The sequence below is a fragment of the Durio zibethinus genome, chromosome 10 (assembly GCF_047325235.1).
Source record: "Durio zibethinus cultivar Kanyao isolate XHJ-2024 chromosome 10, ASM4732523v1, whole genome shotgun sequence".
In the NCBI taxonomy this organism is placed as follows: Eukaryota; Viridiplantae; Streptophyta; class Magnoliopsida; order Malvales; family Malvaceae; genus Durio; species Durio zibethinus.
The window spans coordinates 27,777,859-27,791,404 of NC_143171.1; the positions used below are offsets into that span (position 1 = coordinate 27,777,859).

The 13,546-nt window shown below is 32.9% G+C and overlaps 2 protein-coding genes and 1 pseudogene across 3 annotated transcripts; all 3 read left to right on the forward strand.

Annotated features, from left to right (window-relative positions):
• Window positions 1-2,814: 2,814 nt before the first annotated feature.
• Window positions 2,815-6,109, forward strand: LOC111293186 (E3 ubiquitin-protein ligase RGLG2-like). The gene is made up of 11 exons (XM_022885961.2): window positions 2,815-3,444; window positions 3,621-3,705; window positions 3,787-3,927; window positions 4,010-4,123; window positions 4,208-4,305; window positions 4,563-4,642; window positions 4,724-4,829; window positions 5,019-5,146; window positions 5,245-5,476; window positions 5,671-5,727; window positions 5,822-6,109. The coding sequence occupies exons 1-11, from the start codon at window positions 3,181-3,183 to the stop codon at window positions 5,903-5,905; spliced, it is 1,389 nt and encodes a 462-aa protein (XP_022741696.1). The 5' UTR covers window positions 2,815-3,180; the 3' UTR covers window positions 5,906-6,109.
• Window positions 6,110-6,381: 272 nt separating this feature from the next.
• Window positions 6,382-7,778, forward strand: LOC149516634 (uncharacterized). The gene has a single exon (XM_089767099.1). The coding sequence runs from the start codon at window positions 7,337-7,339 to the stop codon at window positions 7,715-7,717; it is 381 nt and encodes a 126-aa protein (XP_089623225.1). The 5' UTR covers window positions 6,382-7,336; the 3' UTR covers window positions 7,718-7,778.
• A 1,552-nt stretch (window positions 7,779-9,330) lies between these two features.
• Window positions 9,331-13,196, forward strand: LOC111293445 (pentatricopeptide repeat-containing protein At4g35850, mitochondrial-like; annotated as a pseudogene). Its single transcript, XR_016345919.1, has 12 exons — window positions 9,331-9,469; window positions 9,579-9,699; window positions 9,932-10,094; window positions 10,263-10,328; window positions 10,459-10,556; window positions 10,822-10,939; window positions 11,027-11,230; window positions 11,778-11,854; window positions 11,979-12,072; window positions 12,475-12,540; window positions 12,635-12,712; window positions 12,811-13,196. The product of XR_016345919.1 is annotated as a pentatricopeptide repeat-containing protein At4g35850, mitochondrial-like (transcript).
• Window positions 13,197-13,546: the final 350 nt, after the last annotated feature.

The following is a 13,546-nucleotide window of genomic DNA, read 5'->3' on the forward strand; positions in this document are numbered from 1 at the left end:
AGAATGGCAGTGAGAGCGACCCCAGATTTAGCTGAGCTGATTTTCGCGGGATTGAATGGGGAGAGAATGATTATCTGCGGCCTAGTTGATTCGTTGAAAAATCTTAAACCAGTAATATGATTACATTTGGCATAAAGTGCTGAGGTTAGCCTTTGACTTTGAGAAGGGAGTGAAGGGAACGGTCAAATTGGAATGGTTGGTGGCATCCACGAAGAGGACGAGCGAGTGAGAAGTTTGGCTGAGATTCCAGATGTTTGGAAAGGTGGAAAATTAAACCGGACAAGATTCTAAGATCAGATTTTGCTTGTGAAGTGGTTTAATTTGATACTCCACTGTGGATTTTTGAATTTAAATTTTGTTGTTATTGAATAACGACAAGATTCCAGTAGTGAAATTTGAGTGGATGCCACAATTTTTTTTATGTATAAAGAAGAATAAAAATTAAATTTTAAAATTCTTATTTAAAGTAATTCACCAGTAATCTTTAAGATATCATAAGACAAGCTCTCAATATAATTAGACTATTTAAATTAGAGTATTTAATAATTGGTGAACCAATTTTGATGGAAAATTTTGTGATTCATTTTACATATTTATTTTTGAAATTTTATGTATTCAATAAAATGATTAAATAAAAAATTTGATAATGAATAATTTTATGAATTATTAATTATTATATATAAAATTATTGTGATTTATCTATTAAATAATAATAAGATCTACGAAAAATCAAAATAATACGAGAATAAAGGAGAATTTTGGTCTATCTTTACTAAATAACTCAAAATAACTTGTTAGTTATATCAAAATTGAGGATAGATAGTATTTTTAGCTTACGATGGGTAAGGATTAAGAGTGTAATGATATATTAGTACTCGTAAATTATTCGAGTTCGATTCAAAAAAAATTCAAATTTAGTTCGATTATTATCGAGTCAAACTCGAGCTCGAGTAGTTCGACTTATTGATTGAGTCGAATTCGAGTATTCTTATATCCGATTCGAGTAGATCACGAGTCTAATCGAATTTTTATATTTAGATATATTTTTATTATTTTAATTAATAAAATATTTTGAATTCGAGCTTGAGCATAAATAATCAAACTCTTATTAAGTATACGAATCGAACTTATTTTTACATATTAATCGAGCTTAATCGAACGAACTCGAGTAGCTCGAATTTGATTACGAATTGAGTTCGAACTTGAAAAATAAAATTCGATCGAGTCGAATCGAGTATCGAACCGCGAGTTGTAAGTTGAGCTCGAACTCGAGTTTATCATTGTATAAGTTAAACTCGACTCGATTACACCTCTAATAAAGATATTATTACAGACATAATAATTTTTATATAAAATATTTATATGAACAAAAAAGAAATGATTTGAATTGGATTTATTAATATTATTAAAATTATTGTTAAAATATTTTTACTGGAAGATTTTATCAATAATGTAAGGAAACATTAGGAAAGTAATAAATATTAGGACAGAACTGTATAAAATTATTTTAAATTTATGACAGATTAATTGATTTGATTTATCAATTTATTTTAATTATCAATAAATTCCTAAAATTTTTGGCGGAATGGGAATTATAATTCTTTTTATTTTTTGGGATATAATGATAGACCAATAGATTCAACTAAAAAAATCGATTTTGAAATTAAATTAAATTAATTTATATGATTATTTTTAAAAATAATATTTCATAAATTTAAATTTTAATATTTATTTTTTTATTTTTAAATTATAACTTTAAAAAAAAAAATTAACTACAAGCTCAAATGTGAGATTCTACAAGTTGGGTGAAATTTAGTAAATTATTATATATCAGATTGCTCTGTTTTTTTTTTTTGTAAATCCCCTATAAAACAAGTTATTGAGTAAATTCATAAAAAAATTATTATACAGTTGGATAAATAAAAAGTAGTTTTATTTATAGTATTTTTTTTAAGGAGGGGATAAAGAATTTCTGACGACAGGAGCAGGATTATATTTTGGCAAAAGACAGGAACACGATTGACATGAGCTTAGTTTGATCTGTTATCGGTGGTCACATGTGCAGACATGAACACCAATAACTCCCAAACTGCGCAGCTTTCATGTGATGCCCATTCGACAGTTTCATTAATTTAATAAAAAAAAATCACAAAAAGTTTACTTTTAATAAAACTAACATGGAAAAAGATTGTTTCATTTTCATTAAGTTGTTTATTATCAATACCTTATCTCATATTTCAAAAGCAAAAAAGATACCCACATCCTCCATTGAAGCTCTGCAAATTCCTCTGCTTCAATCAAAGGTATGGGAATTTCAATTTCCTTTGACCCAGTTTAAAAAGTTGTTTACCTTACGCTTTAGATCCTGGAAATGTGCTTTCTTTTTTTAGAGTATTAAGCAATTAACAGCCGCCAAGCTTAATGGATCTCTTTCAGAATCCATGGCTTTATTTTTGGTTTTGGGTTTGGCTGAAGTGGCAGTGTTTTTAAAGTTTTGTGGACTGCAGCGGCCCGTTTTACTTTTATTTTCTTTGGAGTGAATTTTTAGCTAATATATGGCGTGTTTGTTGATTCTTTAAGCCATTTAGATTGAGTCGTGGAAATAAAGATAATTTTAGTGTAATGATAGTTCCAAGGAAGTCATTATTGGAAGTATACTTAGCTGGCAAGGCTCTGTGTGCTGTTTTAAAGTCGCTAAAGGGGAAGTTTACGTTTGAGGATTGGTCTCTTAAAGGTTTTGGTAAAGCAGATAAATTTGAATTTTCTTGGAAAGTCTAAATAGCATATATATATCCTTGTAAGTTTTAATTTCTTGCTTGCTTGTATATATTTTTTGAATGCTTGCTTTGGTGGGTTTTTATTTTTTATTGGTTTGTGAAGGATAAAATATTATCTGCTTGTTTTGATTAGTCTAAGATAGATTTCGTGTGCTGAGTCGATATAGTGAAAAGAAGAGGTTTCTGGGAAAGGTTTCAGGAAGTTGTTTGGAGGTTTCATTCCTTAATTGTCATATTTAGTGGCTTCTTGTTCTTGTCGTCGTCGTCGTCTGCGTTTATATTGGGGCTTTTTGTTTTCAGTTATTCTTGTAGTTAACCTGTAGTTGTTGATTTTGATTGGTTTGTGGAGTAAGAAAAACAGTTGTTGTTAGGAACTGGAAATTTCTTGTAAATATTTGAGTTGATGGGGGGTAGTAATTCGAAGGAGGATTCGTCATATCATTCAAATTCATCTTCATGGGATTCTCATCACGGGTATCCTCAATCACCATATGGTCAAGAAAGCCAGAGTTATGCGCCTCAGCATAGCTATGCATCCCCACAGTATTATCCACCTTCGCAACAAGAGCCACAGGATTATCCATCTTCACAAGACCATGGCAGTGATAAAAGGGTACTACAGAGGAGGTATTCGAGAATTGCAGATAACTATAACTCCTTAGATCAGGTAAATATCTATATTGCTTTCTTCTGTTAGAAGTTTTTCATTTTTTTATGCTTTCGCCTTTTCCCTTCCACAATTGGTAAATGTTGCTTAATCTGTTCGGTAGTTTATTTTCTGTTGTTGTTGGTCAAGTTGACGAAGGAAATTGTAAGGTGACAGGAATTTTTCCTTGATTGCAGGTGACGGAGGCTCTTGCTAATGCTGGTCTTGAATCTTCCAATCTCATTGTTGGTATTGATTTCACGAAGAGCAATGAGTGGACAGGTTAAGATTTACTTCTTAATTGCTGGTAATGTGTGTTATTTTAGCCATAGTAGAACTTGCTGATTCTGGTTTGTTTTGTAGGGAAAAGATCATTCAATAGAAAAAGTTTGCACCACATTGGAGATGGTTTAAATCCCTATGAACAAGCAATATCGATCATTGGGAAAACCTTAGCTGCCTTTGATGAGGACAATTTAATTCCTTGTTTTGGATTTGGTGATGGTATGTATTTAGTTTGTTTTCCTTATAAGGATGCCTCTTTATTTAAATGCAGATGCTAACAATTACTTATATGTGTTGGCAGCATCAACACATGATCAAGATATCTTCAGTTTCTATCCAGATGGGAGATTTTGTAATGGATTTGAGGAAGTCTTAAGCCGCTATAGAGAAATTGTGCCTCATCTACGACTTGCAGGTTTTCATAAAACTTGTGTATTTCATCCTTGTTTTTAGTTACCTTTTGAAGTTTATCCAATTAATAATTATTACTTCTTGGCAGGACCTACATCATTTGCTTCTGTCATTGAAATGGCCATGACCATTGTTGAGCAGAGCGGTGGTCAGTACCATGTGTTAGTGATAATTGCTGACGGGCAGGTATTTTGCACTGTGTATGAGTTTACTTCACTAAAGTTTTAGATTAGCTTGAAAGCAAAAATGAGCGGAAAGGAAGCTTGTGTGAGGATGAGCATGGAATAAAATGATCAAAAAATGTTGACATGGTTTACTGTATCGTTTACGATTTTTCTTGCAACGCAATATTACCGTTTTTATTAATTTTTTTATGATGGTTCAGTATGATTTACTATAGTTTAATATATGTTTAATATCACGAGTACTGATGGTTGTTTCAGGTAACTAGAAGCATTGATACTCAGCATGGCCAGCTAAGTCCACAAGAGCAGAAGACTGTCAATGCGATAGTGCAAGCAAGGTAAACATGATGGAGCCTGTTTCATTCAATTTTTTTTTTCTGTGCAACAATTTTCTTTCTTACGCGTTTCTTATATTACAGCAAGCTTCCTCTGTCAATTATATTGGTTGGTGTTGGAGATGGACCTTGGGACATGATGAAGGAGTTTGATGATAACATTCCTGCTCGAGCATTTGATAATTTCCAGGTAAATCTGATTGCAATCAACATGTTTCATGTTAGATATCATCTGTCTTTTGTATGGTATTATCATCATGCTTCAGTTATTAAGGTTTTCTCCTCGTGTGTTTCATGTTAGATATCATCTGTCTTTTGTATGGTATTATCATCATGCTTCAGTTATTAAGGTTTTCTCCTCGTGCTTCACTTTCACCAGTTCGTGAATTTCACGGAGATTATGTCAAAGAATACACCTCCCCACCGAAAGGACACCGAATTTGCTCTATCTGCTTTAATGGAGATTCCTTCACAGTACAAAGCTACCGTTGAGCTTAATATTCTCGGGTAATAGTTAGTTCTCTATTGGTCACTTTAAAAGTTTTTTCTGTTACCCTTTTGCAACTCAAGTTTTGATGGCGATTTTCAATTTATATGTTCTGCAGTGGTCGAATGGGAAATGTTCCAGAGAGAGTTCCCCTACCTCCTCCTACATATGGTGCAGCATCTTTCAACAGCTCAAAATCCCATTCTACCAGTTTCCAATATGGTTCTGCATCTTTCAGCAGCTCAAAACCTTCCCATCCTACCAGTTTTGAACCAAGCGTCCCTCCTTATCCTGAAGATACAACTGTTGACTCAGCTCCCCCAGCTCCAACTTCTACGTATGATAGCCAGGTATGAGAATTTTGATTTTGTTGTTCACATGGTCCATATATCTTCTATCAATAACAAACTTCCTTAGCATTCAACTTTCGAACTGAAACCTGAAAGGAGCGAGACTTAAGATTGCGAACTCTGGGAGGCTCAACTTCCTCCTATTTGGTTATTTATCTTGAAGGCTAATATCCATTTGTGGTTGTTTTCAACAGCTTTGTCCTATTTGCCTTAGTAACTCTAAGGACATGGCATTTGGTTGCGGGCATCAGGTAAACGACTCGTGTGCTTTTTTTTGTCACTTCTTGGTGTAGATAATTGTATAGGAAGGTGCTGACTTGATGCTACCATTTTTTTCTCCCTCAGACCTGTGAAGAATGTGCAACAGACCTCCAAACCTGCCCGATATGTCGAAGTCCAATCCAAACCAAAATAAAGCTCTACTTCTGATTCTTCTTCTGTTTTAAAACTTATCTGTCCCATCATTCTTTGTAATTTGTTGTTGAGAAGATGCAAATAGTGATAGGCTGTTTCTGGTTCCTATGAACCAAAGGGATCTCATCATCCTTTGTACATTCTCTTTTGGCTTGAACCCTTTGTACATTTCTGAGATTTTGATTATTTCATTTATTCCTCCTTGTTGCCCTTTTAAAATCTGATAAATGCCCCTTTCATGTATTTGTCCACATGAAAAGTTATGAGAGAAGCTGATGGATATTTAATAATATCATTTTTTTTGTTGGTCATAAGTTAGGTATATCCGAGTTTTGTTTGGATTTAATCTCCTTCTTAAGCGATTTTAAAGATGTATTTTCTCATGTTGGTGTGTTTAGGATCTTACTTTCGGAGTGATTTTTACAAAAATCAAATCTTAATCGACAAATAAAGGGAGTTCCTTTCTTTACCAACTGGATTAACTCGTGAGTCTAAGATCGAACCCTAAACCTTGTTATTAAACTCTAATTCTTGTGGCCCCAAGTGTTTTTAAGTAAATTTAACCCTGTTAACAATGACTTAAGATGCAGCTGTGGCCCAATTCTGCTCTGCAGTGTAATTGTTTGAAGATAATCACATGCAAATGGTAATCAACCATGTCAATGGGCATATGCCCTTATGATATTATTAGTATAACCCTTTCTTTTTCATTTATTTGGGAATGTTAATTCTGGTTCCAAGAATATACAATCAATGAATCTAACAAATTTCAGTAATATGTTTTACATCAATGTAAAAGAACTCCCAAAATTACTAATGTATACATATCTCAAGATAGATCATAGATAAAAAGATTATAAATATTAAAATTAAAAATCAAGTTTCCCGTTTAATATATTTTAAGAGTGATTATATGAATAAATCAGAAAAAAATTTCAGACTTTTTGAGAGATTTCATCCACAAATGTAAAGTTTATGGCTGACTGACTTGCACACCATCATTTAGCCATTGCATTTCTTTTTCTCGTTGCTAGTCATTTGTATAGAACTAATTTCGGAATTGGTCACACTATAAAAATTCTTTTAGAAACACATATTCCTCCGAGAGAATAATTGGGGCGTGGGCATAAAGATCTTTATGACACAATCAATAATTGGATTCATTTTCAATTAAGCCTTGCTCTAGTCTTTTTAGTTACCTCCTTGGTAGCTCAACACATGTACTCTTTACTTGCTTGTGCGTTCAACTTTTGCATTTGCATTTAATGCACTCAACTGTTCGAGCAAAGCCAACCACTATATTTCACTCAAGATTAGAAGCTGAAAAGGCTAATTCCAATCAGATTCCTTATTCCATTCAAACAGGCTGCCCAACCTTAGTTGACGAACTTATCTGGTTCATTTTCTGTTCATTGTTTCTGCTTCTGAAACTCGTGTACTATTGAGATGGCCTCAGCTGCCAAGTTTTCTTACCAGAGATTGAGACATGAAGGTGATGAACTTGATGCTGATGAAATAGCAGAGAGACTGATTGGGAGATCAAGAACCTGGTACAGGCTTAAAAGGGTACCTGTTAGGAGGAGATTTAGGGTTAAGGTTCCAAGCTTGAAAAGATTCTTGAGGAGGAAAGTTAAGCTAGTCAGGCTTTCATTGGCCAAAGTTATGAACAGACTGAAACAAAGTCAGGCTCATTTTGGTGATCTTTTTACTGGAAACTATATGTTCATTCAAGTCAATCCTACCACCATGAAATGCTTTGAAAAATCTTGTAAAGGCCCTAGCCTTAATGCCTTGCCTACCAGGGACTCTCTCCCTAGGATTGCTTGATATTTTTTTCTATTGTCTTTAATGTAAAAGCTGAAGTTCAACTTTCTTTTTAGGCTTTGAATGTGCCTTCCCTATGTTTCCCTCCCCAGATCTTGACTGACATAGGGTAGATATTACTATTTGCAACCCTCTTTCTGCATTCTTTAAACAGAAGGATGATCAGTTACAGTATGAATCTGTGAAAATATGCAAAATAATTTAATCAAAGAAAAAAAAAGAAATTTCTGGAAAAGATTTCTATCTTAATTTCCTTGGTACAAATCAAAATTGCCTATGTTGTTGTTTATTCATGAATCAATTCCAATTCACAATTCTTTAAGCATTGGATGATGATCCTGAAAATTACTTGGAGCCAAGTAATTGGATAATGTTTAATCTCTTTTACCTGAAACAGAGGTATCGGTTACATATCAGTCATGTTACAATTCAATAACAGATATAAATTTTTTTAATTTTGAACTAGAGATGAGAAAGAAACGGTGCAAGAGATGAAAACAACCTGTGTTTCTTGTTGTTTGTGAGCATTGAAAAGATCGGTACGACTAAAGTAAATTTCAATATTATCAAGTGAGATGTTTCTGAAGTTCTGTCACAAACAAAAAGCATCAATCTCCATCTTCTCTAGCCGTAAAACGCAAGCAAATGAATGAATCATGTGGTCTGATTAGAGTTGGAGGATGGGAGTTAAACTGTTAGAAGTCAATGTCTACCCCAACAAAGTGTACTTAACATGTATTGTTTGTTCTGACACTTTGGCAACATTCATGTTTTTTGAGATGGAATTAGTGATGACAGTAATTAAATTATTTATTCATTTCTAAATTCCAATGCATGGTTTTCATTGAATTCAAGAGAAAATAACATATTAATTTGATCAATTTAAGGATTTACTTTTAAGTCCTTAAACAAAGATGGAACTGTCGACAAAGGGTAAGAATCCTTTTCTTGGTAATTGGATTAACCCATGAGAGCAAAGAAGAGCCATGTCTCTTTCACTAAAAATTCCCATTATTTACTGATCTTTCAAATTCCAACAAGGGCCACAAATTGTCTACTTGGTCTTATTTGCTCGCAAAACGTCTTAAACGAAGAGTAGACTTGAGTCACTTGGACCAAAATCAGACTCAAAACAACACCATCATTGAAACGCACCGGTTTAGCTCAGGAATGGCAACAAGAACGAGTATCTGCTATTTCTGAATTATCAAGATCTGAATTTGTTTATTATTTAAAATAAATGAATTTGTTTAAATATTTATTAAAATATTCATTTATTTAAAATTTTTGTAAAAATATAAAATAAATAAAAATTTAATTTACTCTTAATTAATAATAAATAAAATTATTTTTAAGTTCCAAAACTTTTTATAAGTATAAAATTTTATATTTTTTATATATAAAAATATATAATAAATTTATATATGAATTCAAATATATATTAATATTTATTAAAATTTAAACAAATTTAAAGATTAAAAATTCAAAAAATATTTTTCGTATTTGCTTTCAATCCGTCAAAAATAATAAATTTTTTATAAAATCTTTTAATTATTTATTTATAATTATCTGATTTGAATATGAATTAATTAAATAATATCATATATCTATTTATTTACTATTTATAATATAACAAATAAAAAGTAAAAACCAAAGGGGTTTTGTTTTTCTGGTTTTTTGAGCAAAGAAGAGCAAACCTTTCACTGTTCTTCACTCTGCTTTCACTAATGAAGTTCCTCTTTCGATCCATTGCTGGTAAAAAATTTCGAAACTTTACAAATACCGATTTCTTATTTTTACGAGATTCATCGATCTGAATGCTTATCTCGTTTCTTTTCTTCTTCTTTTTTGTTGTTCAAAACAGGCCCCAACAGGGCTCTACTTCGAGCTCTGGGTCGCCGCCAGTTTTCGGATTCAGCAGGAGTAAAAACCAAACGAAACTATGCTGAAAATGTCTCTGAATACAACACTGTCCTCAACTAAACGTTGGTTCTGTCATTTCACTTGTTTCTTTATCTGGTCTTTTTTAATCTATTTGTTTAGATATGCTTTAGCTTTTGCTTTTGCTGTTCTTTTTTTTTTTTTTTTTACATTTTTGTTATTTTTTCATTATTGATCAATTATGGTTTCGCTTCATAGCAACTTTTAAGGAAGCAAAATCAAGTGTAATAAAAAAACATTGCCTTATCTGTTTGTGAATTGAGTATGGTGATGCAGGCCTTTTTTGTTGAGAGATGTTTATGATGATATGATGGTGGATGGGGTGCAACCAACTGGAGATATTTTCGTGGCTTTGATTATGGGAACCATGAGAGGGGCACGTCTGCAAGATGCTTTCTTTTTCAGAGATGAAATGAGGGCCATGGGATTAGTCCCCGAGGTATGCTATGCTCTTTCCTGTCCTAACTAGGTGTTACTTTTGCAGTTATTGCTTCCCTTTTTTCATATTAACTTAACCATATCGAAATTGGCTATTTCAGTTCCCCGAATTTATCAAATAAAGTTGTTAATTATTTTAGAATGACTCTGAATTTTATTTATGTCATAGGTCGCGTTATAGAACTTTTTGATCTCAACCTGTGGGAAATGGAAGAATTCTATCCTGGCAATTCAGGTATGGCTCTCATGTGTTTGTAGAGATATTTTATTTGTTTAGTTTTTGTCTTCTTTTAGTAACATGACATTGGTATTTATCTTTTCTTTATAGCCTCTAATTATTCAACCTAGTTGTTGTCTCATGTAAGATAGTGGAAGAAATGAAGAGATATGACGTGAGGCCTAATGGACAAACTTATGTTTGTCTACTTAATGCTTGGGCAGCAGCTGGACGATTAGATCAAGCGTATGCTACTAGTTCTTTGGTGTAACTTTGCGTTTTAAAGTACAATGATTGTGCTCAGATTCCTTAGTCTATGGAATGCTTGTTCCTTAGCTGTGACAATATGTTGGTTCTTATGCTAAGAGGTAGTCAGAATGAATATTGACTTCTATATAATGAGAACTTCCAATATGTTCTTGCAAAATAACCATCTGTCTCTCGCTAACTGGCCAAAGAAGATTCCGCAATTTTGAAAATTATTAAACTAATCTACATGTAAATGCTGTAGGTTAGCAATAGTCCATGATATGACTGCTGCTGGTTTTGAACTGAATAAGTTCTGCTATGCTGGACTTATGGTTGCACATTTTAACAAGATGCCTAGAGCAGATGATGTAGCAGCCAGAGTAATTATCAAACATTTTTCTCTAATTTGACTTGTGCTTCATTCATTTCACTTTTGTAGTATTTTGCTATTTCTCTTGCCTCTCTAGATTATTGAGTTAGCCGAGCAGTCGAAAGGTTGGTCATCTCTTGAAGCAAGTGGAAATACTGGAAATGCTATGCTTGGCGTTTCTGAAGAAGAGTTATACAACTTACCTACTGCTGAATTTGTTCATAGGCCTTTTTTCTTATACAGGCAGTTTACCATATACCATGTTGCATTTCATGCTTCTGCAGACCTTAGGAATGTAGATGTACAGTTTCACATCCTCCAGAAATCCACCTTGTACCATCCTCTCTCTCTCTCTCTCTCTCTCTCTCTCTCTCTCTAAGTACATGTGCACAAGTTCTAAGGCATATGAAGTACTAGGTTATTGTTCTTGCTATTCATAATGCTGATAATATATGTATATATATATATATATATATATATTTTTCATCACAAGATGATGTTATTGTTTGCAATTCCCGATCCTTGGTTTGGATGTCGCTTGTTGACTTTGTTTTGGTAAAAAAATTTCAACTTTGGCCTCTATTATTTTAAATATTTAATTAATTAAAATTTACAAAATATATATTTAGGAAATATTCATTTATAAATTTTAACACAAAGAAGTCCAAATTTAAAATTTTTGACCCAAAAAAAGACAACAAGTGACAATTTTATGAGGATGGATTGAGTAGATTTTTTCCCACGACTTTTTAGTAAACCAAGAAGGAGCCTGACTTCGACCATTTTGTTTGCTGAAGCATGTTTTGTGTACTGTGTAACTGTTATATGTTAATCTTTGGTTGTGATAGGCGATTGAAACTTTACTAGAGATGCTCAAGAAGGATGGTAAAACTCCTGACACCTTTATCACCATGCAAACTATGAGGTATGCGTTATGTTTTTCATTTATTTGTTAATGATTTGGCCATTTCAACGGAAAAGGCTTTCAGGTTGTTGACAACTTCCCTTTGTTATTCCGTCTTTCTGTTTTTGCCCCCTTTCCTGGTTAGATGCTATCTGCATGCTGCGGACATCGACCGTGCAGTTCAACTTTTTGAAGAGTACTTAAATGAAGGGAAGCCCCCTGTAATGGAACTTTATGCAGTAAGCTTACAAGCAATATTCGTAACTTTCTAAGATATTCGTCTGTCAAATTTTTCTATGTTCTCAGTGCTGGCTGGATGCTTGCAAGTTGTCAGCTTGTTTCTTTTTCTCTATTTTGGAAAATTTTGAGGATTAATATTTTCTATCTAACATATGATTTTACTGCTTAGAGGGCATTATATATTTCACAATATTTGTGAAGTCAGTTTTTTGTATGGAAGTACAGATAATATGAGAGCATCTCCCTATATTTTTTGTAATATTATGCAGTTATCCTGCTGGCTGTTACCAGTGAGGATGTCTACTTGATAAAAGGGCTGGTTTTAATATGATTAATAGCATTCAGCTCAATATAGTTGAACTAGGATAGTCATTAAGTTATTGCAATTTATTTTGTTGTAGACACTAGTTGAGGGAGCTATGATTGGGCATACTCCCAGAGGAAGGCAACTCGCTCAAGAAACATTGGTATGTATGATGGGGCTTAGTTGATTCATTAACTTTCCGATATCATAATTGTCGTGGTCATGTTGAGTCATATGGTTTCCCTGGCTCAATTCAGGTCAATATGACTTCTAGGAAGTTTTTCTTGAACAATAAAGTAGGAAGTGATCTCCTCCTTGCAGCTGCTGGTGAGAAGGTAAGCAAATACTTAAGTCTAGACATTTTCCGGAAAATAGTGTTTATCTGTCCCTTTTCAATCTCCTTTTCTTAGAACTTTTATGTTTTGCGACACAGACCGGTGGATAAACAAATGCAAACTATATATGGGACACATGATGCAGGCTCGCGATGCGGTTCCTTCTCATGCTGCAGTGGAAGCTTATTACAATGGCCTAATCGAACGAGGAGGAAATACACTTTCTAATGCATCTCATGGTTAATCTTCAAGTACCCAATAATACTGCCATGTTGAAGTAGAAATGTGAGGCAAAATCTTCTTTGTAGTAATTGCTAAAGATGAAGGGATTTGGTTCCATAGAAGAAAAAGATGGATGAGTTAGGCATGTGACAGATATTGGTTGGTTCTCTATTGTATAACTGAAGTTTTGTTCTTAGGCCTTGGCTAATTCGGTTGACACTTCCATATTTCCGGAATAAAACCATTAATTTATTTTTCCCAATATTATTGCAGTGTATAATTCATCAATTGAAAAAAAAATGCAGGTTCTTATACCAGTAAAAGGTACCAAAAATAATAAAGTTCATTATATTTGATTCATTTATATTTTTAAATTAACCATCAATGCTTAGGAATGATAATGGCTTGAATTGGATTAAATTTGAGTCAGTTTTTTGGATAATGTATAAAATTATGAATTTTTAAAATTTGATTTGATTTTAAACTAAAATTTCATATGATTTGAATCGAATCGAATTGATATATAATAAAGATATATAATTTAGTTTGATTATTTTTTTATTCTTTATTTTTTCGAATTAAAATCCAAATAAAAATTAATATATATATATA

Excerpts from the sequence above, each read along its gene's own strand:
- LOC111293186 (XM_022885961.2), top strand. The coding sequence starts at position 3,181 with ATGGGGGGTAGTAATTCGAAGGAGGATTCGTCATATCATTCAAATTCA. Across the intron at positions 3,928-4,009 it reads TTGTTTTGGATTTGGTGATG|CATCAACACATGATCAAGAT; the intron begins GTATGTATTTAG and ends ATGTGTTGGCAG. Across the intron at positions 5,147-5,244 it reads GTTGAGCTTAATATTCTCGG|TGGTCGAATGGGAAATGTTC; the intron begins GTAATAGTTAGT and ends TATGTTCTGCAG.
- LOC149516634 (XM_089767099.1), top strand. The coding sequence starts at position 7,337 with ATGGCCTCAGCTGCCAAGTTTTCTTACCAGAGATTGAGACATGAAGGT.